This window comes from Taeniopygia guttata, chromosome 31, assembly GCF_048771995.1.
Source record: "Taeniopygia guttata chromosome 31, bTaeGut7.mat, whole genome shotgun sequence".
Lineage (NCBI taxonomy): Eukaryota > Metazoa > Chordata > Aves > Passeriformes > Estrildidae > Taeniopygia > Taeniopygia guttata.
The window spans coordinates 2,723,927-2,750,133 of NC_133056.1; the positions used below are offsets into that span (position 1 = coordinate 2,723,927).

General features: G+C 48.4%; 1 protein-coding gene and 1 long non-coding RNA gene across 2 annotated transcripts in view; both read left to right on the forward strand.

The window, feature by feature from the left end:
* LOC140681105 (uncharacterized) overlaps nt 1-26,207 on the forward strand; it is a 399,832-nt gene that overhangs the window by 64,067 nt on the left and 309,558 nt on the right. The window lies entirely within an intron of this gene.
* Nucleotides 14,234-19,654, forward strand: LOC140681033 (uncharacterized). The gene is made up of 7 exons (XM_072920191.1): nt 14,234-14,317; nt 14,447-14,627; nt 16,308-16,494; nt 16,585-16,644; nt 16,836-17,183; nt 17,899-17,974; nt 19,207-19,654. Exons 1-7 carry the CDS (start codon nt 14,235-14,237, stop codon nt 19,652-19,654), a joined length of 1,383 nt encoding a protein of 460 aa, XP_072776292.1. The 5' UTR covers nt 14,234.

Consider the following 26,207-nt stretch of genomic DNA (forward strand, 5'->3'; position numbering starts at 1 on the left):
CCACCCCTCACACAAGTCTCTTCTTTAAGATGTACTATTTTAAGCAGCCTCAGCCAGATATATTAAAATACTGCTCCAAACAACAACAGAATGAAAATGTTCCACCAAATGGGGAAAAATAAGAAAAGTCTGTCTGAAGTTCTCGTGTTGATTTTGCAAAGTCAGATGCAAACAAGGTTTGCCATCTTTCTTTCCTAGAAAAATGTAGATATTTGATAGAAATTGATCTCTGAGGCTGCTAAGTTGGGGCGAGGAGCAAAACAGGCTCCAGAGAATCTGTGGTTGTGTCACCCTTGGAAGTGTTCGAGGCCAGGTTGGATGGGGCTTGGAGCAACCTGGTCTAGGGGAAGGTGTCCTGAGTATGGTGAGTGCAGGAAAAGAAACTTTTGCTTTTCCTGAGATGCTGCCTTTGCAAGGGGAGGTCACAAATACCTCACGTAGTTTGAAATGCCCTGAGCAGAACCCAGCTGTGCTTCCTCACAGGTGATGAGGGATTTTCACTTGTATTTTATGGGGGATTTTCACAGGGCAGTGCCAGAGCAGCTGAATGTGTTTGACAGGCAAAGAGGGCCAGTGTGGCAGCAGCTTAATTCAATGGAGCTTTTCCTTCTGTGATCCTCTCTAACCTGAGGCACTCTGGGGCTCTTGAACCTGGCAGCTGGGCAAGTTAATCACTGTAGCAAGTGATAAATTAACCAGCTCCACTCTCCTTAGCATGGGTGTGATGAGCATTTAGTAAACCAGTGAGCACTTGCCAAGATGGGAGCTTGTTCTTTGCCAAGGAGAAGGGAGAAAATATTGCTTGGAATAAATAAAGCAACCCTGCTTCCCCAGGAGGAGGAAAAGCAGCAATTAAAGATGTGAGTGCTGCAGGGAATAATTTGCACAAGGATATATCTTGTCTGCTATGCAGGAATGTTCCAAATAAACCATGCCTCTCCTGACCTTAATTTTTCTGAATTTCTACCATGTGATATAAGAGACGCTTAATAAAAAAACCCAAAACACTTTGTGGTGAGGCATTTCTTCCTTTCTTCAGGCTGCCTCTTTCTTTTGTTCCCTCCAGAGCTCTCCCTACATTTCTGCTGTTGTTTGGAGCTCGTGCTTACCTCTTTCCTGATCCCCTGGGCTTGCTTTGGCTCTGGGTGTCACGGACACTCTCAATTGTGTTTTTTTTCCCTCCATCTACCTCTTTTTCTTCAAGTGCTTTTCTTTCATTAACCTGTTGGAGCGATGGATTTTTCTCACCTTTTATTACTTAGTGCTTTTTCTTCATTCTCTAAAACCAACTTTTCACTTGCCCTGTGGCTGTTAGATGCCAGAAATGGGAGCATTAATTCTTTCTCTACTGCTTGTCTGAGCTTTCACAGGGAGCTGAGAGCTCGTTGGGGTTCAACTTGACTCACTTCAGTGCCTTCCTGGATCCTGCCTGTGTACTTGGACTCTTTAAGGGAATAAAGTCTCAGTGTGGAGATTACAGTTGTGAAATGATGGCTTTTTTGGAGAAGACAAGGATGCTGTTGTCAGTCTTTTCAAGGTTGAAATCCTTTCTATTTTATCTTGGCCTTTATCTTTTTTGAGGATAAACTGAGCACCTTGTTTTGGGGAGAAACAGGCTCAGATCAGCACAGAGGTGGCTGTGACAGGTACCCAGTTTTGGAGGGAAGGGTGCAGCTCCTTGGGGTGTGTTTGTGTGGGGCTGTAAGGTTTGTGTTGGGTTCCTGGAGCATTGGGAACACCCCACTGGGAGTTGCACATCAGGAAATGGATGTATAAAGGGCCTGAAGTGGGACCAGCTTTGGTGAAGGGTTCCATAGGAAAAAGTATTTTTACTGGGATTTTGGACAATTTGAAGCTCCTTCTCATAGCCTTTGCCTGATGAACATTCCCCCTTTGCAAAAGCGTGGGGAATCCTGAGCTCACACAATGAAAATCCCTAATAATTATATTTTTTCCTATTATCCTATTTTTTCCCTATCCCAGCAGGAGTCAGAGTAAAAGAATATGTGTGAGTTGCCTGCCTTTGACTTTGTGACAGGAAAAATGCTATGGGGAAAGTGGTCAGAGTAGCATCACTGCTCTGCCCTTAATTTTCCTGCACAAGTGAGGATGATTTAAGAACCAAGGCACAGCCAAGGCCTTTCCTCCTCCTGTGCTCATCAAGCAATCACTGCCTCATCACAGCTCAGCTTCAAACACCTCGTTTGCATCTGGCTGACCTTGGCTCCCCTCCGTGGATGGGAAGATGAAGAGGTGGAAGTGTAAAAGATTGGGATTTTATGGGTGAATTGTGAAATAGTGGCTGGTGCAGGCTGGAAACATCTTCTGCTGTGCCATGGAGGATGAGAGTAAATGGGTTAAACAGGAGATAAAAAGGGCAAGGCACCTGGTTAGCTACTGTTGAAGGAAATGTGGGAAAAAACTACATGTAAGAAATATGTCAGAGATGGTCATTAACTGCACTGCAGGGTCAGAACTCTCTTAATAATTGGCCGTGTAGTGAATACTGGAAATTATTTAAAAAGCTCTTACCTGACTGAGGGCTTTTAGTGGATATTTGGGGGAAGCAAAGGAACACTTTTTCTGGCAGAACTTTTCTTCTAATTTAAGCACGATCCTCTTTCTGATATAAGAACTGCTTTGAATAAACTGAAATATCTTCTCCATTATTTCTGGCAGGAGCTGGACAAAGTTCTCATTCGGGTAAACTTTAATCCAACATATGTCTGTAGAATAATAAATTTAATGGGAACCATCAAACCTATTGTATGAATAAGGATGGTGCTTAGGGCAAGAAGAAAGAGTAATTAGGAGTGGAAAAATAATGAATGATAGTGGGGAAATTATAATTTATCCTGGTTTAGGGGGAATATTTAACTAAGCTAAGATAAAAATCTACCTTCATTGCAGGCTAAGCTTTGTAACAGAATTCTACTGAGCAAAGGTAGTAGTCCTGGGCTCCAGACAGACCTTTAGATACAAGTGTACCTCTGGTCTGAGAAAGCTCAGGGCTTGAGCAGCATTTTATGGCTTTGGTCTTGACCCCTGGGCTATAAATGCTCCTGTAAAAGTAATGCCAAAGTTACAGCTTCTGCTAATTTCTATGAGTTCCAATGGAGAAAGGTCCACCTGGACTTTGGGGAGAGTTTCTCAGAGCAGAACATTTCAAGCACTATTAAACTGCATTCAAACTTCCTTTTATTGGGGCATAAATGTCACACCCCGGTCTATCAGTCTGACAGTTCTTCGAGAACAGACAAGCTTTACAAACTACTTTAAAAATAATTTCACTGACAGGTTTCCAGCTCTGAGAATGTTAATAAATTGAAATGGCATTTCACCCTGCAGTAGCCACTAAGTAATTATGATTGTCTGTAGGCAGACTAATGAAACCAGCTGTTAACAACCTAATGAGAATTTAAACCAGCTCTCTGCTCCACAGACACATCCCTTTTCTGTCCCTAATTATCCTGCACCCAGTGCTTCCCAGAGAAGTTTAGTGTTGCTTGATGTTTGGGTAAAAACTTCCTTATTTTGGAGAAGTGGTGCTGCTCTTCTCGGAGGTGGAGTTTCATGTGGGCTGCTGCCATGCTGGGGTCACATCAAAAAGTCCAGTTCTTGCAGGGGCTGGGGAGCAGGGAGAGCTCTGATAGCACAGCATGGGAAAACTGGCATGGAGGGATTCTGGTTTAGTGTGTCCCCCAGTGGCAGACAGCATTAGTTATTGATAAGTCTTTAGTTCAAAGATAAGATCTTGTTGTTTTGGCTCTAATCTTTGGCTGCTTTCAATACAGTTTCCCCTGGCAGTTAAGATACTGTTTTTCTCTTGCTATCAATCCTCTGTCCTTCCAGATGACCTTTAAAGGTCCCTTTCAAGCCAAACTATTCTGTAATTCTTTGGATACATGATGAATAGCAACATGTATTTTACTCTCATTATGCATGATATTACATCCTGTCTGGCCTTTTGGGATTCTTTCTTCTCCAGGTCCTTGTGACTACTGTCACTTCTATATGCTCTTAATTTTTTCTGTTGCTTATCAGTGAGCATTTTCAGTTCTGGCACCCATGTCTTGAGCAAGTTTTCTGTGACTCACTGCACCAGACACCAGGTCAGTCCAAAGAAGAGCATTAGGAAGTATCCAGCTGTATTTCCTCTTCTTCCTTCTCTGTACATGCTGCTGTTTTGAGCACTCTGGCTTTCTCAGCTGCCTCACATGTCTTGATCCTTTTCTGGATAACTAGAGGGATATCAGGACTAAATCCTGCCTCAGCTCTGAGGTCTGGCTTTTGAAGAGCCCCAGTCATCCTCTCCTGCTCATCTCATCCTGGCCTTGATGGAAATATTCTGTCTTCATGGGATTGTTGTTCAACTCTGTGCATCCTGGAACTGCTTTTCAATGAAAGTTTATGAGTCTTTGAAAGGTTTCCTGGTGTGGGAATGCCAATCCTCAATCCTAATACTTGATGGGGGTTGCAGTTGCCTGAGTTGTGAAACCTCCTGAAAAACAGTGTTTGTTCTTTTTTCCTTAACTTTTCCTTGACTGTTTTCATCAACAGATCAGGGAGTTTGGGGATGTCTTTCAAAGGGAATTTTAATGAATCTCCTGTCTGGCATTTCAAAGGGGAACAGTGGCTTGTTTTTTTTAACCAGCACCTGCTTACAATCCAATTAGCTAAGTGCCTTTAATTAACCATAATATATTCCAGGAGAGCAGAATAACAAGGGAAGAAAAACCAAGTGGTGACAACTCTGTGACTGAACCTGGACTTCCCCTTTCCCAGGTGCAGGATTCTGGGCAGCTGTGTAACCAATTGCTCTCCACCTTGAGCTCTGCCATGCAGTGCCTTGGGTTTCCTGGGAGGGAAAAACATCCAATCCCTCAGCTCCAGGTTCACACTTGTACAGTCACCTGCAAATCCAGAGGCCAATGGGTATTTCTGCCTGTGGTTCGTGTGCCTGGGATTTGCACACTGGATCTTTGATTTTGAAAGTTTGGGCAGCCTGGCTGCTCAGGGAGGGATCCCTCTGGCTGGAAGGTCTCTGAACTCTCTCCTCCGTGTGAGGGGCTTGAATCTTGTTCTTTCCTTACCTCCTTATCTGCAGGTTTCTTGGTGGAGGCTTTTGCATGGAGACAGGAGAGTATGGCAGGAATGCTGGAATTAAACAGTTATGTCCAGGGTCTGGTTTTGGGTAGTTGATTCATCCCTTAGCTGCTGGGCCTTAAAATTCTTTAAACTCCACATCATCTCCTCTTATCAATATGGGACTGAGACAACACTGAGCTTCTGGGCTTTTCCTGGGCTAGCAGAACAAACTATTGCACTTCTAACCTGTGCACATCAGCACTAACCCGAGGCTTCACCCCACTCATTACAATCATGAGGGGGTAGTTGCTTATACTGTTCAAAGAATTGGATGCCTCATAGAATTCTGGTTGTGAGCTTTCCTCAAAAGCATGGTGAGATGAGGTGTGCAGGACTCATTTCTTCAGAAGGGCAGGAGAAACCACTGAAGGCCTCCTTAGCCAGCAGTCTGACACAGATTTGCTTCTGAAGCTTTGTAATTTGTCCTTATTATGTTCTGTGTGTGATTTAATGAAAGCTTCGTTCTCTACTGTAATTGAGCTCTTAATCTCATCTGAAAAGCAGAGCACAATCCCTTCAGAGATGTTGTTTGAGGAACAGCCTGTTTGTGTTTCCTCTGCCGTGGTGTTACTCATGGAACTGCTCACTCCTTATTTAAGGGCAGAAAATAAACAGATTTCTCTGAGTCAAAAATACATCGGTTATGCCACACAGGGTAGGTTTGAACAGAAAACTCCTCCACTGCTCGACTGAGCAAGCAAGATCTTCCCTGTCTCTGCAAAGAATATGAAGGAGTGAGTTTTCCTGTAAGCTCCTGAGGCCTCATGCAGGTGATGCTCAGCAAATGGCGCATGGGCATGGCAGCTGTCAGCAAAACAAGTGGCTCTGGGCAGGTAAAAGTTGGCAGGACATAAGAGTGGAAAGTCAAAATAACAGGTTGCTGAAAATCTTGTAAGAGGAATAATGACATTGGTGAAATTCCCTCCATCTTAAAGCTTCAAAAAGCATTCTTACAAAAATCCACAAAAAAGTCCTGATTTTGATCAGTCTGATCTTCCTAAATAGCATTTTACAATCAGAATTAGGAGTTGACAGATACTATGAAGGCTCAGCAGAGGATTTTTCATTGTGACCTTAGTACATATTTTTACTGTGCTGTGGTTTGGAAGGAAGCCCCAAGCTCCAGCTGCAGCCTTGGGAGATCCTGTTGACCTAAACACTCCCCAGAGCTGCTGTGGGATTGACCCAGAACCAGAATCTGTAGGGAACTGTGTAAAACACTTCCCACTAGAAAGCACTTGAAGCTTGATGGTGATGCACAGTTCCCAGCTCAGACCACAGGCAGTGCCAGTAGTGACCAGTTTGTGCCCGCTCTGCACAGAACTGACGGCTGTGAGTGGGAGAGCTGTGGGATGAAGAGGCTGATGACTTTTGGGGCACACAGAACCTTCCATCTCTACTGCTTTATCCACACTAGAGAGTGGAATTTCCTAGAGAAATACCTGGAGAGTGGGAAGGATGAAGAGCAAAACTTATCTTGTCGGAGTCCTTGCTGTCAATCAGCAGGGATTCCAGGCTGAGATCAGCCCAGCCCTGTCATTTGCCAGGGGAGTGAGGACCAGACTCTGCACCACACTTCCAGAGCTGGGGGCAAGTGGGTTGAATCACATCCAGAGACAGGATGGCTTGTGTTTTTTCTTGCCATGCACAGCAGATATCCTAATTTAAAGCTGTGCTGTCTTCTCGGATTCTGCTTCTTCCTCTGAGAAGACCCATTCATTTTGACCCTGTTCCTTCCACCCATCCCACTATAGATTTCCAGTGCTGGAGTAACTGGCAATACTGGATCAGCCTTTGATGTGATGAGCAGTGGATTTTTGTAGTCAACATGCCAAATTAAAGTGCCACAAATAAAAGATCAATGACTTCTTTCCTGGAGAAGAAATTAAGGTAAAATCTTTTCATGTTATAGACTGAGTGTACAAAGCTAAAGAGGTAGAAGATGGAAATGAGACTGTCTCCTGAGAGGAGTAAATTTGTCAATTTAGCAAATTAGAGAGAATATGCATTCACCTTTGAAATAGTAAGGTACCAAAATGATGCCACTTTGAGTAGGCAGGGCTGGGATGGGAATTGCTCCTGTGGGCTTTGACAGATCTATTCACACAAGGGCCCATTTGCTGGTGCCTGCCCTGGAAGCAGGGCCTGGAGAGACAGCTGGTCAAGGACAATTTCTCTGACTGATTTTACAGTACGTTTGACAGAGCTTTCCATTCTCTTTGCACCCTGTGGATGGTGTCCTGGATGAGCCTGCCCTGCCACACGCTGCCTGTGTGGTGGCACTGAGGTGGCTTTCATGAGGCACCCGGGCCTGCAAGGGCCCTGTGCCCTCAGCCAAAGCTGTGGCAGGTCAGAGGGAATTTAATGAGTTATTCAGCAGCATCAAAGGCCCTGTGAGAAGTAATTAGTGCTGTGAGATGAAATCAGCTTTTAATGCTCTTTGGCAGAGGATCAGGTGCTGCTGCAGAAACTCCCACCCAGAGTGTGGCAGCCCAAGGCCTCAGGGAGACGGATGAGGCCTGACCCAGCTTTTTGTCCAAAATCAGCCCAAAACACATTCCCTCCTAATGCAAGTAACTTCTTTTTGGTGCCTTCTGCCAGAAACAGGGCAAAAATTGGGAGAGGGGGAACACCAGCCCTGAAATGCTGAGGAAAAAGAGTTCTGTTCCTCAGGGCTGCTGTGGAGGGGGTCAGAGGCAGCGTGTGCCAACGGGTGAGTCCCTTCTGCATCTGCTAACGTGCTCCTGATTTTATTTAATTAATTAGCAGCAGGGGGAGAATGTGTAATCAGAGTGTGCTGCTGGAGTAACAGGAAACAAGATGTTCTGGGGTGCTGGAGCTGCTCTCAGGTGCTCCTGGCTCTGCTCGCCAAGGTAAGGGGGCAGTGACTCAGAGGAGGAGCAGGAGCAGCTGCTGGCACCCTGCCTGCTCAACACTCAGATTTGCTGCTCCCCAGCACGGACCTCAGGTCCCTGCAGCAGCTTTCCATCCAGGAGTGGTGTGGAAAGGGGTGGTGAGCCCCTGGGATGTGATGAGATTAATTTTCCACATCAGCCCTTTCTTGCTGTGTTATTTCCTCCCTTAGCGAGAGAATGTGCTGGGATCCCTTTCAGGGGGGCTTTTAATAAGTAAAACACTGCAGTGCAGACAAAGCACTGCACCTTCCCCTGCTGGTGCCCAGCCTGGATCAGGGCAGGTTGGATGCCACATGGGATCCATCCTTTGCCATGCCATGCGATCCTCCATGCAGTAGGGATAACAACGCCAGCACTGGGGAACCCCAGGTGCAGCAGCAGTGATATTTTTGGGAGAAACACGGAGCTGTGCATGGCCAGCTTGAAGTCTGCAGTGGTGTGAGCACCAGGCCTGCCATGCTGAGCCCAGGGCCACAAGCAGTGCTCACCCTGGCTGGGACATTGAGTCCCAACATGGGATCCCACGGGACCGGGCACGCTGGGATTTGCCCCTGCAGCTCCCAAGTGTGTCCAGAGAGACTGCAAGGAGACAGTGACCTCTGTCAGTGGGACCCCTCTGTGCAGGTCCCCCCACTCCTGGGGTGGCTGTGCCAGCTCCCCCATGAACCTCCCGCCCTGGGAACCTGGAGCAAGGGGAAAACACAACTTTGCCAATGCTGCCTGTGCCTGAAGCAAATGGAAAGAGAACTGGGGTGTGAAAAATCAGGGTTGTTTATTTACAGAAGAACAGCAACGAAAACACAGAACACATTGACTTTTGTAAGAATATTTGTAACAACAACAATTTATTGAACGTATATACATAAGAACATATCTAACAACAATATTTGAAACGTATTTACAGAAGACCAAACGTAGCACTAAAACCTATATCCTAAAGCGAACAACAAACTCTAAAAACTATGTACAAAATGGTTCCATCTCTGCCCGGGATCTCCATCAGTCCTGGAAGAAAAGCAGGTGCCATGGTCACTCCAGTCAGGCACAGAGGGCTCTTCCGTGTGTCCCCAGGCTGGCACAGTGGGACTCTGCTGCCAGAGCTGAGGCTGGCTGGGTCTGGGGGCTGGGCCCCAGGCACTGGGATGGGGCTTGTGTGGCCGGAGCAGGGACCACCCAGCCCAGCCCCAGCCTGGCTGCAGGGAACCCACTCTGCCTGTGGGGACCATGTACCTGTCCTGCTGCTGGCATCGATCTTCATCCCAGGACCATGGCCTCCTCTTCATCTTCTTGATCAATTTCCATGTCCTCAGCGTACTCTTCCATTTCCACATCCGTGCCCTCTTCCACATCCACTTCCATCTCTTCCTCTCCGGTCTCTTCTCCATCCACATCCATCTCCTCCTCCATATCAGTCTGTGTGTCCACCTCCATCTCTTCCACTCCGTCTGCAACAGCCTGCAGAGGTAGCAAAACCTCAGAGTGGGGTCCCTGTCCCACCCCATCCCCCCAGAACTCCAGCCCACCCGGGCAGCTGGGGGGATCCACCTCCATGGAATGGCACCGTACCTTTCTCAGGACAAATGTGAACATCCTGCAGGGATGGATGACACAATCCAGGCCTTCAGCAGCTATGGAACCTGATGATGGGGGTATCCGCGGGCAGGAACAAGAAGGGTGGCAGGAGCGGGCAGGAGCAGAGCGCAGGGTGTGCTGACCCCAGGGCCAACAGTTGTGTTGTGCTGCTTGCTGGCTGCTGGCAGTTCCAGGTGGGACATGGATTGTGACGTGACAGTTGAGCTAGAGAGCGTTTGGTTCCATGCTTAGCAACGTTCCCCCAGACCATGGTGCTCAGAGCCCTGTTCCCAAGGATGGGGCATCCACAGCCTGGGCCAGTGCGTCAGCAGCCTCAGTGGGAAAGAGCAGCTGCCAGAGATCCAACCTCAATCAGCCTCCTGCAGCTGAAAGCCATCGCCCCTTGTGCTGTTGCCACAGGCCCTGTTGAACACTCTGAACACTCTGTCCCAGCCTTTCTTGTGGGACCCTTGCAGTCCTGCATCAGGAACTGAGCGATGGAAGCTTTAGGCCCAGGTTTGCCTCTAAATGTACAAAATTAATAACAGTGGAGGGGAAGATGGTGGGACACTGGTTCTGCTCTAACTGGTGAATATTTTCTTTTTTTTTTTTTCTTCTTTTCTATCATGCTGATGCAGGTTGAAATGAAGCTTGGCACAATATCCATTTTCTTCTCCATTTGTGAAACACGGAACAAAGTCTGGGCAAGCTGATGATGCAGAGGAAAACCTGCAAATGTACTGGTTATCCTGAGCCTGGAGGATGAAGTTAAAGCCAGCCAAAAGCAATTTCTGGAAAGTCAAGCCTGGTGTACATTTTCTTGAGTTTTGCTATGCCATCTTCACCTGAGTCTTATAAAAAAGCAAACAAAAAACTCAAACAAAAACAGACAAAAACCCAAAAAACAAACCCACACAAACCAATCAAACCAATGGATTAAAAAAACCCAAATAAAACCAAAGGGAATGAGGAGTTAGTATTAGTTGTGAGGATATCACAGCAGGCAAATGGCTGCTTCACACCATAAAAAACCACAGAAAACAGCTGCTCCAAAATATACCCAACAGGAGAACCATAAAAGTGATACATAGCAACTTTGGGGGCAGCTCCCCATTCAGGTGAAGGATGAGCACACAGTGGTACAGCTCCAGCATTCCCCACCCTCCAGGCTGCTCTTTGCTCCTGATGAAAGACCCTTGCCGGTCTGTGGCCCCTCTCAGTGCATTATAAATCATTCCCACAGCTCTCAGTTGAGCCACTGGCCTTTCCAGAGCGAGATCCAGGCACAATCCTACTGCCTGCTGAGCCTCTCTGGGAGATCCTGAGCATCTTCCTGCCTAGAGCCACAAAAGAGCTCAGGCTCTCCCTGACTGGGTTTTCAGGGGAGGTTTCCATATCCCTGTGAGATCTGTCCAACCCTTAACACATCTGATTTTATGTAAAACGATGTGTTTGGGTTCCTTCCCTACTCCTGTGTGCCAGTGCGAAGTCACCCATGTGAATGGAGGGTATTGTGAGCAGGAAAATGCATTCCTGGGTTGCTTTTTTGCTTCACTGTCACTCAGCTGAACAGGGTCCTTATCTTAGAGGGACTTACAAGAATGGGTAGGAATTTTGGCTCTGAGAGGAGCAGAAAGCACATTTTCTGCACCCCATTCCCAACAGATGCTGTTTCCCTGGCAAAACAGTGACTGTCATTCATGTTCCTGGGAAGACTGTAAAGAGCCATTCAGAGATGACAGGTCCACCTGGCCTTTGGCTTTGTGTACCTCATTTCACATGTCCAGTTTCAAGGGCCATGAAAAGAGGCCACCTTTTGCCCTGGCAGTGCTGATCCCTCCTGCTGATGCCCTCCCTCAGCCTGGGAGGAATGCAGAGCTGGTCTCAGAGAAGCACAGGGCTTGAGGGTTCCTGTGTCATGTCCGTGTGTTGGTAACCATGATTGAACCACCGAGTTCTTGTCTCTTATTTATTGAACTCTGGTTGGTTTCTGGAATTGGTGAAGGATGTGGAGCTGCTGGAGCCACCCCAGGGAGACCTTTGAGCTCCTTCCAATGCCTGAAGGTGCTTGAGGAGACCTGGAGAGGGACTTTGGAAAGGCTCTGGAGGGAGAGAACAAGGGGGAATGGGTTCAGCCTGACAAAGGACAGGTTTAGAAGGAGAGTGGGAAGAAATTCTTTTCTGTGAGATTGGAAAGAGCCTGGAACAGACTGACCAGAGAAGCTGTGGCAGCTCCATCCCTGGAGGTGTTCCAGACCAATTGGACAGGGCTTGAAGCAACCTGGCATAGTGGAAGGCAGGGGGCATGGAATGAGATGGTCATTAGTTCCTTCCTAAGCCAAACCATGCTAGGATTCTATGAGTGGGCTGCTGAACTTGGCCAAAAGAAGAGCTACATTGCCGAGGTGAAGTGAGAAGGGGGATTAGAGCCACCTGTGTTTGCCCTTTCAATCCCTTCCAACATCAATTCTGGGCTCTGTCTCTGGGTATGGGCACAAAGGAGCCTTTGTTGTTCTTCAGTGGGGCTGAAATCTAAATCTCAGCGAGTGCAGCTCAGAGGGTGACACGTGCTGCCGCTGGGGCCACTGTGTGGACTTGTTTTCAGAAAAATGGGAGATGCAGAGGAGAGAGAGGTTCCTGGATACAGTAACTCTACCTACACCTGGAACTGAGGCATCTGCCCAGGGATTTCATATTCACCGACTGGGAAGGAAATCGAATCAGGGCTTGCTAATTTTCATGAAGTCAAACACCTGGGATTCACTTCAGTCTTGCATTTTCCTGGAAGAATTCAACACAAGCGCTGTATATTTATACACAGGCACTGGACTTTTCTGTTGTTTGATGAGACTACAATTTGTCTTCCTCTTGTGGTTCCTGCAATCCTTCCTCTCCTGAGGTTTGCAGTTGAATTACCAACCTCTACCCCAGGAATATTCATCTATCATATTTTGGATATTGTTGTTCTTCAAAGGAAAGCAAACAATGTGATTTGAAGCCAGGCCTCTTCCCAGGAAGATTTGATTGGAACCAAGTCCTGCCTCATATCCAATCTCATCTCCATTGTTGTGTACGTCTATTAATTTTCCCATCATTGCTTTTCCATTTCTTATTACTATGCAGCTCAGTCTTGAACAACATCATTCAGAACTACACAGAAGTCACATACTGCTGCTTCCCTGTTCCTATCTGCTTGTTACCTAATCCCACCCAGCTCTCTATTGAACATCTGCTTTTACCTGGGCTGACAGGTGTGTATTTTAGCAGAAAATACTGCAAATCGGTGATGCAGAATTTCTCCTTGCCCTGTGAATCTGATCAAGGTCCTTTCCAATGTGTCACTAAACATGTGAATTCTCCCTTTCTCCCAACAACCCCCAGTGCTGGTTTTGGCTAAGATAAATCAGACAGTGCTGTTTGGAGTCACTCCCCACCTGCTTTTCCATCTCATGCAGCGGCTGGGGTAGGATGGCTGGTTGGGTTGTGCAGACATTGCACTGCACCTTCCCCTGCTGGTGCCCAGCCTGGATCAGGGCAGGTTGGATGCCACATGGGATCCATCCTTTGCCATGCCATGCGATCCTCCATGCAGTAGGGATAACAAGGCCAGCACTGGTGAACCCCAGGTGCTGCAGCAGTGATATTTTTGGGAGAAACACGGAGCTGTGCATGGCCAGCTTGAAGTCTGCAGTGGTGTGAGCACCAGGCCTGCCATGCTGAGCCCAGGGCCACAAGCAGTGCTCACCCTGGCTGGGACACTGAGTCAAGGAGGTTTGCAATAATTGTTTAGCTTGGAAAAGCTCTCAAAGTTCATGGAGTCCAGCCCTCCCCGCAGCAGTGCCAAGCTCACCACTGAACCATGTCCCCAGGTGCCACATCCCCACCTCCTTTAAATGCCTCCAGAGATGGTGACTCCAGTGCCCTGGGCAGCCTGTGCCACTGCTGGACAGCTCTTTGGTGAGGAAATTTTCTTAATATCCAATCTAAGCCTCCACTGGTGCAACTTGAGGCGGTTTCCTCTTGTCCTGTTGGTTGTTACCTGGGAGAAGACTCTGTGCACACACACACACACACACAGAGAGGGACAGATGGGCACAAGGCATGGGAATTCCCTTTGGCTCCTCAAGCACAAACCTATGGGGATGGTCCTTTTTTTTGTACAGCAGATAAAAACTGAAGCAGTGAGCTGTATCCTAACCAGGGAGATGGGGTAGAAAGATGCTTTGAAAGGGGGTAAAACTTGCTGCCAGGCTTTCCTCCATGAGCAAGTCCAATTTCTTTCTCTCTTTTTAATTTTTTTTTTTTCTTTTGGTTCTGTGTTATTCCTCCGTGGGCAGGAGGCTGCAGGCATTTCAATTTTTTTCAAGTTCTTGTTACAAAAAGGGCCCAAAATATGTTCTCTTCTCAGAGGCAGTAAACAGCAAGTGCCCAGTGCAGCTTCTCTAAGCCTCTCTTCTCCTGTCTCAGGGAGAAAGGAGTTCTCCAAGCCCTAGAGCCTGAGTCACTCGCTGTGTGAGCATGAATTAACCAGGAATGTTCGAGAATTATTCCTGAATAATTCATGAACCTGAATTAATAATGTATTTTCATGAATTATTCATGAATAACTCATGGAAATGCAAGGTTTATTCATGCTCCAAAAACCCCAAGGCTTTTTCCCTTCTCTTCTGCTTTCTCTCCCTGTAAGAAACAGACCTGAAACAAGCTAAGGAAAAAAATAATATATGTATATGGGAAAAGAACAGGAATAATAATGCTGAAACAAAACAACCAGGACCAAAGAATGCAAAAGCTCTTTCTTTCCTTTGCAGTGGGGACAGCAGGTGGGAGCTTTCCAAGCCAGACAAAGGAGACCTGACAAGGACCTGTGGTGAAGGGACAAGCACAAGGCAAGGAAGTGTCCGGTCACCTCCTCTGCTGGAACAGGCAGCAGAGACCTGGAGAGACAGGAGACATCTTGCAAGACTCAACACCTGGAGCAGTGCTAACCAGGCAAGGAGCAGCTCTGTTGCTATCAGGATTGTGATCTCTCTTTTTTCTCTCTCTGTTTTTGTGTTTGTGTAGTTTTGTTGCTTTCCTAAGGGTAAATGAACAACTGGTTTGGGGAAGGAAGATCACTGTGTTTTCTTTAAATGTTAAAAGAAAATCCCCCAGAGAGCTGTTTGGGCTGGGATTGTTTGCTGTCTGGAATGTGAGCTCTGTTTCTGAGAGGGAGAGGGCTCAGCTATGCATTTATCCCAGTTTCTGCTCTGTAGCCTTCCCTGCGTTAGGGAGAGGGCTGGGGGCAGCTGCCTGTTTCGGGGAAGGATGTAGGGAGACAGGCACACAGATCATTTGTATATGGTGCTTCCTGATTAAAAAAAATCAATGCCAGGGTGTGTATCAGTCAGGAGAAAAGGGCTGGAGAAAACCAGGTGTGAGACTGTGCCAGCAGGGCAGACTGACAGGTCTGGGGAGAGTTACAGTTCCTGCAGGGAGCTTTGCTGCAACTGATGGTGGCTGAGATAGGGAAAGAGAAAGTTCTCCAGGGTGAACTTGAACCTTCCAAGTGAGAGGAATCAAATCCAGGCAGGACTTTAATGGGGGTGTGGAGAGAAAACAAGAAACTGGAATAAATTGGGTCCTAGCTGCCCTTTCTGCCAGCTCCAACTCTCCTCTGCCTACCCCAGCTTCCTCCCATTTTCTTTGGACACTGTGGCCATTCTTCACTGGCCACAGCACATGGGCCCAGCCTTGTCCCCAGAACTCTTCTGCCAAATGCTGCTGCCGAGCAGAGCAGGCAGGACTGGGGTGATGCTGCCTGGGCCCTTAGGAGCTGGGAAGAAACTGCTCCTGAGCTCAGCAGCCCTCGGCTCCTCAGCTGCTCCTCTGGCATGGGAGATTTTGGAAATCACCACCAGCCTGGCTCTCCAGTTTTTCCGATGGTTGAAGTCTGCAGCTCCAGGGGCAGAAAGGGAAAGCTCAGTGGGCAGAGCCGTGGGCCAGGACTTAGGATCCAGCTCCTTGCAGCTTTGTTGCTTGACTGCCTTAGACATATCTATCACTGGTCTGTGCCTCAGTTTCCCCATGGGTGAAATGAAGGGAATTTTCTGTTCTCCTTATCAAAGCATTTTGATGTTTACTGGGGGAAATAATTGTGGAGGCAAGGGAACAATCATTTCCTGGAATACCCCTGGGTCTTTTTGAGTCTCTTCTCTGCACTGCCTTGATATCACACAGACACAGCCCTGCACTGGAGCAAACTGCTGGAGATCCACTGAAGTCATTTGAGCTGTGATGGCTCACAGGGGCAGAGGAGCCAGCCTGTGTCTGCTCAGTGGCTTGTTCAGCATCTGCTCAAAGTGTCAGCTGTGAGGGCTGGCCCTGCCTGATCCCAGGTGAGACCTGCCATGGCTGTCACTGCCAAGGACACTTGGATGCACTGAAGGCATGTGGTGCTGTGCTCAGTCAGACCCAAGACAGCCTCCTAGCAAAGGGCTTTAGGATAAGGCAAGCTCAGAAAGGTGGGAATGGGAACAGAGAAATGAAATAACTGGTAGAGCAAATGTAAGGCCAAGTATTTTATATCTGCAGGTTGTGCTGGCCTGGGTAAAGCACATCTTGTGAACACTCCCACCCACAGGAGAGCCCAGACCCCTGTGGTGACATTGCCACACTGTCCCTCTGCTCCAGGTGGGCAGCCCTGATGTCAGCCAAGCTCTACGTGCTCATCACTGGCCCGACGGCAGCCGGGTTATCGACATCGAGAACATCAAGGAGCCCCGCAAGCCCTTCCACCTCTGCACTGTGGGGGAGCAGGTCCTGGCCCGCTGCCCTGGATTCAGTGGGCTGTGCTGGGGTGTGGTGGAAGGCATAAGTGGTAAGTGACACCCCTCTGGCCTGGGTTTGCAATTTGGGACTGCTCAGGAGCAGAAGGAGTTTAGTTCTGAAAGATCTTCTCTTCCTACAGAGCACAAAGGTATTTTGGAGAAGAAGCTGCTGGAAGATCGACAGCTCCTGGAGAAGTTAAGTGAGTAAGGGCTTTTGAAAATTGTACCTTTCAACTTCCATGGAGCTTTTTGGGTGGGAGGATGCTGAGCATGTTGTAGTCCCATCATAAATTTCACATCATTGCAATCAGTGTACAAAGCACTGAGTGGGAGTGGAAGACAGACACGCTGCTGTCCCATTGCTCATCCTGAGTATCTCCCTTCCTTTCAGAAGAAGAACCAGCTGTCCACAGCATGATGCCATCCCCACCAAAAAAATCCAGGAAAACCTTTCCAAAATGGACCTCAGGGAATGCATCCAGGAAATACCCCAGTGACAGGAACTCTCCTGCAAAGCCACTGCTGAGGGTGGCTGAGGCCAGCCTGCCCTGTGATGCCAGCAGCTCCTCCATCAAGGACAGGCGTGTCCTGGGAAGCGTGGCAGGGAGTCCCTGCTCACTGGCAGCTCCCCCCCACCCAGCCAGTGCCTTCACACCTCCATCCACCTTCATCACCATGGCCATGCCAGGGCCAGGGACTTCCCAGAGTGAAGAGGACAGGGCTGGTCCAGCTGCCAGAGGTAACCTTGGGTTCTGGCTCTGCTGCCTGGTCCTGAGTGACAGGGTGGGATGGGGACTTGCAGAGCAGTCAGAAAACCTCTGCTTTGCTCCAGGGCTGTATGGGTTTGTCTCAGGGCTACAGAGGTTAGAGATGGCATTTCCTGGTCCTTTCCACCTGGGAGATCTGTTCCAGGAGGGCTGTCTAAAGGGAGATGCCTGTATGTAGTGTATGGTCTCTGCTCTGTCAGGCACCAGCTGTTTCCTGGGCTAGCAGTTCTCTCCCCCCAAGCCAAAAGACAATCTGAATGAATGAATGCCTGAATAACTGAAATTCCCAAAAGCCCTGTGTCTCCATTAGTCAAACCTTCTCAGATTTGCCTATTTCCCTATTTTTCCACCCACTACTGCACCCATTAAATGCACTTATGAAAATGTGCTAGTGTCTTATTTACCTGCTGACTAACAGCAGCATCCAGAGATGATTTGGCTCTACTTGCCTTGCCCCCACCATATCATTTGCACTTAGAACAGAAGCCCTTGAGATGCCACTTTTTTCTAATAACAAATCTCCATTGATCAGTCCTGGAAAGCCTGTCTGGATCACTGCTATGCAAATGGAATAAGGTGTTGCCATGCAATCTAGCAGGGGTGCTTAGATAATATGTTCTGGAGACAGAGGGGTTCAGGACCTTTTCAACAGCTGATTTTTCAGCTTGTCTCTCACCCTTGCTGCAGATTATGTTGCCCTTCCAATGAAGAGGAAGCCAGATGGCATCTTGTCCCCGTGCCAACAGCAGATCTGTCTGAACAGGTAACACCTGAAAGCACAATAAAGAGCCTGAATGTTTCACACCACACATATTGATTTCTGTCCACACTGTCTCCATTCTCTGGCAGTGCTTGCTTTGAGTAGATGCTCATGGAGGTTAAACCCACAGCACAGAAGATAACAGAAGTTTGTGTGGGCACACACAGCAAGAAATGAGCCTGTGCTCTGATTCCATGGTGGGTCAGTGGGAGGTCCCCCATATCTGTGTGCCAGGGGGATGCAGAGGAGTTTGTGCACATTGAGAACCCTTCATGTTCCCTCTCAGTCTGTTTCATTCTTGTTGCAAATGAAACCAGAATTGACTTTGCTTTGAATTCCAGATAATTCTCCTCAGGAATGAATTTGAATGTGAGCACAAAGCTGTTTGTGGCAGTGCTGTTTAACTTGCTTGTTTCTTCCAGCCATGAGGAGCGCAAGATTGATGCTTTGCAAGAGATGGATGGCTTTGAAAGGGCTCACAAAAATGTCAGTCCTGGTGAGATGGAAAGGTAATTAGCAAAAGAAGGCACTTGTTCCTAACTGTGTTCTCCTTCTCACTACAAAAGTGAGCAGTGAGATCGCAGATGGGTGACAAAGTGGGGCAATTTTAAACTCCAAAGTTGCTGAGTCTCTTTACAATCAAGCCAGGTGTTTCTGATTGTAGGGCTTAGATTTAGAGATGCAAGAAGGCTCTAAAACAGTGCAGAAACTACAAAGCTCTTGCCTATAACAATCAAAACATGGCTGTGTGTTCCTTGTCTTATTGCTCATTACTTTGATGGCCAGTATCCAGTGATAAAATGATGCTAGGGATGGTTTTCTTGCCAAGAAATGGGTGCCAAACTAATTCAAGTTATGGTTCTTGCATTGTCATTTCCCACAAGTCTGTTGTTTAATACCACAAATATATGTGTCCTGGGACTTGCAAGACAGGCTTTATGTCTTTCCTTACAAATAAGAAGAAAACTGAGCATCAAAGTCTCCATGTATGCATGCCAAGGGGGAGTTGAGGGTTAAACTGAACATTCCTGAGAACTGAAAAGTCCAGATCATGTCACTTTTCTCTCCTGCCTTACTCCTCACCCAGGAATAGCTGGAAGGGCTGATAGTCTGTCAGAGGAGTTGTCCTGCCCTGCTGGCAGAAGGCATCTAATCACTGCTTGGGTGGAGGAGTGACATCCAGAGTGAGGACATGGTGTCTTCTTGCCTTTGCACAAGCGACTTTAATTTTTCAGGGTGGAGAAGATGGAGCAGCTGGAAAGGATGGTGTTGGACCTCCAACAGGACGTCCTCTCTCTGAAGAAGAAGGTGCAGAGGCTGGAATCCCTGTCCTTCCAGGAGGAGCCCCACCAACAGCCGTGTGAGGTGGTGGAGCTCTTCAATGGCTACACCAAGGAGCAGCTCAAAGAGACCATCAGGTTTGACCAGAAAATCAGCACAGCCTGCAAGACTCTGCTCTACAAACTCTTCACCTCCAACTACATCCAGAGCCACTCCATCACAGGGCGCAGGGGCAACACCTTCCGGGAGGCCAAGCCCATGATGGACGAACGCTGCATCAAAATCATCCGGGTGCTGCTGAAGCAAAAGTTTGGGGATCACCTCAGTGACACCGTGATCACAGAGAAGATCCAGAACGTGCAGAAAGCCCTGAGGCAGAAGTTTAAGACAGAATGTCTCTGAGGAGTGGAGAATTTGGTGTCTCCTCCTGCCATTCCGTGTGTGTCCCTGAGCAGCCTTCCCAGGAGAGATGAGCCGAGCAGCTGCTGCTCAGTAGATTTCCCCCAGGGAGCCAGCCCAAGTAAACCACGTGCTGAACACAGCTCAAACACTGCCAAACCTCTGCCTCCATTAACTGAGCAGGAACTGGGCCCAGCTTGGCTCGGTTTTTGCACTCTACAAGTTCCTTCCCATCCAGTCTGTGTGAGAACCTCACTGTGGGTGCATGGAATCACCTCTACGACTCTGATGGTGCTCAAAGGCTTCAGGGCTCCATTTGAGTCCAAGAATGGGTCAGAAAGGTAGCCTTGTTCCACACTGCAGAAATGTTGGCTTTGGGATGGGGAATCCAGCTGCAGACAGCCTGTGTCACCCAATGTGGCTTCTCTCTCTCTGCCTCTGGTTGCCTCATTCTGCCTGTGGGACAATATTTACTCTTTCCTCACAGTGAATGTTTTATTTCCATCACTAAAGAAAGGCAGACTCATTAAAATGACACCTTAAAACATTCAGAAAAGGATATCTTGATTTTTTTCTGCCTATTTGAATGTAGCTATAAGGAGGAGTTGTCTTCCCTAACAAAAGCCTGCTGAACAAGAGAAAGGGTCACCATGAAAGTTACATTAATTTTCCTTTCTAGATCAGATTATTTCCATACAAGAAAAATCCCTTACATTTTTATGACACAAGAGTGAGGGATGGAGGACAAAATATGGCCCAACTTTGCTTCAAAGATACACATATTGTGGACACTGTCAGTGTTATTTAAATACAGTATTTTTATCCTAGATAAGAAATGCCGAGTACAACCAGACACTTTGCTGAGGGACTACAGAGAAGGTCTAGAAAGACACATCTTTTCCTAAATAATTCAGAGCTGGAGTGTGGGTGGGTTAAAATTGTTCTAAGCATGAAAAGAATGAGATGCTGACACCAGTCCAGCACTTAACAGAAGTGTTGCAAAATACCAAACATTCCCTTTTACAGAGGCTTCTCTGACAAGGAATTGGTTTTCTCAGCTTAATTTTTAAATTATTCAGGAAAAGAAATGCTAGTGGGTTTGCATTAATCAAAACATTTGGTTTGATTTATATGTTTTGTTGTGTTTTCAAGTATTTAATTTCTTCACAGTTACATGAGAAATAATAATGCAAAATAAATGTATTGGAGAAACAAGGAGCTGTTGTGAAAGGCGGGGGGGTGGTGGGGGAGAAAGAAAGGTGTTATTCTCAGAATTTTCCTCCCCCTTCAGCCTTTATTTTTGAGCTCATCCATTAAAGTGGAGTTAATGCTGTGATGTATTTTGATTTTGGAGGGAGATAGGCTTGCCAATGTTTCTAGCACTATTTTCATCAGATGTTTTTAACAGTCATGTTAAATTGCAGAAGTAACAACTAAAGATATTCCTTTTGTTTTCCCAATGCAATGCTTTTCCTAACTATTGTGCAAACACATTGGTGATGATTTCTGCTTTGTAGGGAGCTTGGCCTGAGCAGCAGCTGGAGCACATCTGCTGTGGTCACTTAGAGCCCAGAGTGCAGCTAGTCCTGGAAAATACACTGAAACTGAGCAGAACTGCCCCAAAACCTCCTCAGTGCAGAAACACACCAGCCCTGCCAGAAACCTGGGACCTTCCCACCGCAGGCCTTAGGCTGGAATCACTGCTCAGGGTGATGTTTTGAATGTTAACTTATCAGAGAGAAGATTGAGGAGGCACAACCTTGTCCTGCAGAACCTTGTTCCACCCCCTGCCATGGGCAGGGACACCTTCCACTGTCCCAGGTTCCTCCAAGCCCTGCCCAACCTGGCCTTGGACACTTCCAGGGCTGGGGCAGCTTCTCTGGGCACCCTGTGCCAGTGTCTCTCTCAATCTCTCCTCTCAATGTTCATCACATTCCTCACCAAGCTGCAGCCTGGAAAGCCAGCTCATGAATGTCATTTATTAAAATAAGTGCTGCTGCTGTCCTCCCCCGCTGAGCCCCCTGTGATGAGCTGCAGATCATTACTGTGAGCGAAGGGGGGAACAAAGAGCCAGGGAATGGACGTGCTGCGGGGTGCCACGGCTCCCAAAATGCGCCACTCTAATCATCTCCCCTAGAAACTGATGAGCTGGGTGACCTTTCTGCTTGAAAAACCCTTCGGTGGCTCCCTCAGAGGTAACTTCCCAGCCTAACACACTTGCTGGCATTCAGGAGTGCTCCTGGTAAGTGGGCTGATGGATGCTCTGCGTCTCCGTGGGCAGCACAGCCACAGCAGTAATGAGCCAGCGCTCCAATGGGCGCTTCTCGGCTATAAAAGTTGTCCTCAGATATTCTCAAAGGCTTTGATATGGCAGAGAGGGTTGAAGAATGGCAACGCAGGTGGCTTTTCGTCAAACTTCATTTTTTAAAGTATTTGTGAGCCGGAGGCAGCGTTTGCAGGCTAATTGGGAGCACGGGCAGCCGTCGGCGACCAAAGTCAGCGCGAGGATTCCGATGCTCTCACCTCCCTGAACTCTCCAGCTCTGGCTAATCAGCCTCCAGAGGGAGGATCACACAGCACTGGCATGTGGCATTCCCTAGGGGATGCGGGGGTCAGGGTAGATACAGGAGGAGGAGGAAGGTTTGTGCCAGAACCACTTCACTCGGGGATGTTCAAAGCCTGTGTCTCTAAGTGATGAAGGGCAGCTCAGTTGAATAGAATTAACTTCCCAGTTTAAATGAATTACCAGGAAAAAGTGGTCAGCACTTGCTGTTGAGATTAATTTCTCTGCCGAATCTGCAGCATCTTGTTAAAAATGATGCTCCTGCTCAGCTTCTGGGGTGAGGTGGGTGAAGGAGGGTGTGGACAGCAAAAATGAGGGTCAAAATGCAGGGGAGGTCTCCGGGGAGGTTTTGCATTTGGTTCAAAATCAAGAGAAACGGTGCTTGTCAACATTTGCAGAAGCAGGATGGGAATGGAGCATCCAGACCTCTCTCCCTCCAGGACAAGCTGGAGCAGCAGGGCTGTCCTCAAGTTGGGTTTAACCAAGGTGTGCAGGGACCTCAATGGGCTGTGGGGCTCTCTGAGAGCCATTGGTCCCCAGTACCCCAAAACTGCAATGGGGCCCTGCCACACTCCCCACCAGCTGGTCACACCTCTGTTGTTTCCTTAGGAACCAGCTGAAAGCTGCATGTTACTCACTGGCAGCAATACACAGTTTTCAGGGAAAGATGGGAACCTTTCCAGCCTGCTCTGTATCAACCTTTACGTTTTAAGCTGGGCCAACACAAGGCTTCTCATGAGGCTTTCCTTTTTATGAAATTTCATAAAAATCATAGAAGTGTTTGAGTTGGAAGGGACCACTAAAGGTCCTCTAGTTTCAACGCCCTGGAATGAGCAGGAACATCATCAACTAGATCAGATTGTTTAAAGCCTCATCCAACCTGACTGTGGTTGTTTCCAAGAATGGTGCATCAACAGCTACTCTGGACAGCCTATGTCAGTGTTTTAAAAGAAAAACAATTCCAGTTTGTAGAGGTGCTGCTGGCAGCATGATTTTTTTGTGGGGAAAAAAGCCTGGTCCAAACAAGAGAGAGATTCTTTGGTGTTTAACCCCATTGATTTAGAATTAATTTCCTTGACCCTGCCAGGGGGTTCCATGTTCAGTACAGGCAGATTTCAATTTTCCCATTATGTGGCCCGTAGGAAACACTCACTGATGAGTTTCTCAATGCCTGCACTGTGTGCATCCCCCAGAAACCAAAACACATTCACTTAATGACATGCAGACTGTGAGTATCAGATAAAGGAATGTTGTTAAAATGGAGCTAAATCCCTCCCTGGGTTTTAATTGAGGCTTACAAAGCCTGGCTGCCTTTCTGTGAGCCCCAGACAGCCATCACTGAGCCTGCCTGGTGCTCCAATCTGGTTGGATGCACTTGGAAAAATCCTCTGTGCAGGAGGAGTGGGGCAGTGGGTGGTGGAAGTGTCTTTGGTTTGATATCCTCCACCAGGCACCTGCAAGGACAGGGAGGTTTCAGCTGGGGGATGAAAGAAATGCCAGAAGGACAGACCTTGGCCTGCATGAGCTTGGAGTCGTTTGTCATTTCCTACTGTCACCCACACACAAATACTTTGTGTCACAGAGTTGTTGTTCTGGTAAGTCTTTGTCTTGTTTGGGTTCAAAAAGCCAGTAAAAATAAAACAACCCACATAGAGTGTGGTCCCAGAGCTATAACCAGACAATATTTCTATAAAAGTAAGTTTTTGTATCATGTTACTTTCTTCTTGAAATCATATCTGGTTTTGCTTTTGGTTTCTTGTGGTGTTTTTTGTTTTGTTTTGTGGTGGTTTTTTTTGTTTGTTTTTTCTTTTTTTTTTTTTTGAGAGTCCATTCTCATGCCTGAGAGGTGTGGAAATATATCAGATTTTGTACTTAAAGCAGGCATTTATGTCTCTACCTCACTCATATATTCATTACACTTTAACCAATATTTCTCTGTCTGCAGTACTTGATTACATTATTCCAACTCATAGAAATAATGAGAATTAATAGTGGTAATTAAAACCCTACCATACTTATAGCAGGTTTGCATGGCCAGGTTTTGGTAAGGGAGGGGCTCTAGGAGCACCTTCTGTGAGAGCAGCTGCTCCTCCATGTCCCACAGAGTCAATTCCAGCCGGCTCCAGGACAGACCGGCTGCTGGCCAAGGCTGACCCAGTTAGAAATGGTGGTAATGCCTTTGGGATAAGAGATTTAAGAAAATGGGTGATCCTGGAGCTGTGACTGTGAGCAGGGAGGAGCAGGGTGAGGACATGTGAGAGGAGCAGCTCTGCACACCCCCAGGGCAGGGCAGGGCAGGGCAGGGCAGGGCAGGGCAGGGCAGGGCAGGGCAGGGCAGGGCAGGAGGGGCAGGAGCTGCTCCAGCTGCTGGAGCTGATTGCCCTGAGATTCCCTGGTCAGTCCCTGGTGAGGCAGCTGGGCCCTGCAGCCCATGGAGGGCACGGAGGGCAGAGATGCACCTGCAGCGCCTGCAGGAGCCCGTGCCGGAGCAGGGGGATGCCTGAGCGGAGGCTGCGACCCCGTGAGAAACCTGTGCTGGAGCAGGGACCTGGCAGGGACCTGCAAACCCCTGGAGAGGAGCCCACGCTGGAGCAGGGCCCTGCCAGGACCTGTGAGCCCATGGAGGAGCGAGCCACGCTGCAGCAGTTTGTGGAGAACTGCTGTCCGTGGGATGAACTCACCGTGGAGAAGTTCATGGAGAAGTGTCTCCAGGAGGGACCCCTGGCACAGCAGGGAATGACTCCTCTCCCCGAGCAGCAGGAGAAACAACAGGGGATGAACTGACCTGAGCCCCCATTCCCTGTCTCCCTGCACCCACTGGGGGGGAGGTAGAGCTGGGAAGGAGGGAGGGAAGGGCAGAAGGTGTTTTTAAAGCTTTGTTTTACTTCTCACTATCCTGCCCTGATCCAGATAACAATAAGTTCCATTAATATCTCCAATTTTGAAAATGTTTTGCCCATGATGGCATTTGCTGAGTGATCTGTCCCAGTCCTTAGCTCAACCCATGAAGCCTTCATTCTGTTTTCTCTCTCCTGTCCATCTCTGGAGGGGAGTGAGAGAGCAGCTTTGGTGGGTGCCTGATATCCATGCAGGGTGAACAGACAACACTTCCTTTCCTTCATTCTTTCTTCCCAGAGGTCACTGTGAAGGAGTTGGGTGGGGCTTTGAGGGAGGGAGTGAAGGTGGTGGGGAGTGGTGGGGACAGGAGCCACAGGGATGTGGGACAGGCACCAGAGGGGCCTGGGCAGCTGTCAGGGGGCACAGCCTGTCCCCCTGGCCCAGCAGCAGGGGACAGGGGGCACGGCCTGTCCCCCTGGCCCAGCAGCAGGGGACAGGGGGCACAGCCTGTCCCCCTGGCCCAGCAGAAGCCCCGTGCCCTGCCCAAGGTGCCCCAGAGGCAGGGGGAGACCCCAGTCCCGGGGCAGCGTTTCTGCCCCGTCCCCTGTCCAGCCCAGCCTGCCCCGTGTGCGCAGTGACCGCTGGCACGGGCTGCACTGGACACTGTGACCTGCTGGGGACACTGAGAGCTGCCCCGCTGTGACACTGCCCTTGGGATTTCACAGGCACCAAACAAACCCCAGCCAGCACCGCCCCTTGTCATGTCCCAGGCTTCAGAGCACATCCCAGCCCCACTCCTGGTGATGTCCCAGGCACCAGGGCACATCCCAGCCCTGCTCCTGGTGATGTCCCAGGCACCAGGGAACATCCCAGCCCCGCTCCTGGTGATGTCCCAGGCACCAGGGCACATCCCAGCCCCGCTCCTGGTGATGTCCCAGGCACCAGGGCACATCCCAGCCCCGCTCCTGGTGATGTCCCAGGCACCAGGGCACATCCCAGCCCCGCTCCTGGTGATGTCCCAGGCACCAGGGCACATCCCAGCCCCGCCTGGATTTTCTTTTCATTTCTCTTTGCTCTTTCAAAACTCTAAAAAGCAGGTAAAAATAAAGATGTTGAGCTAAGACAACGATGGGGACATGGGGGTGGTTCTTGCAG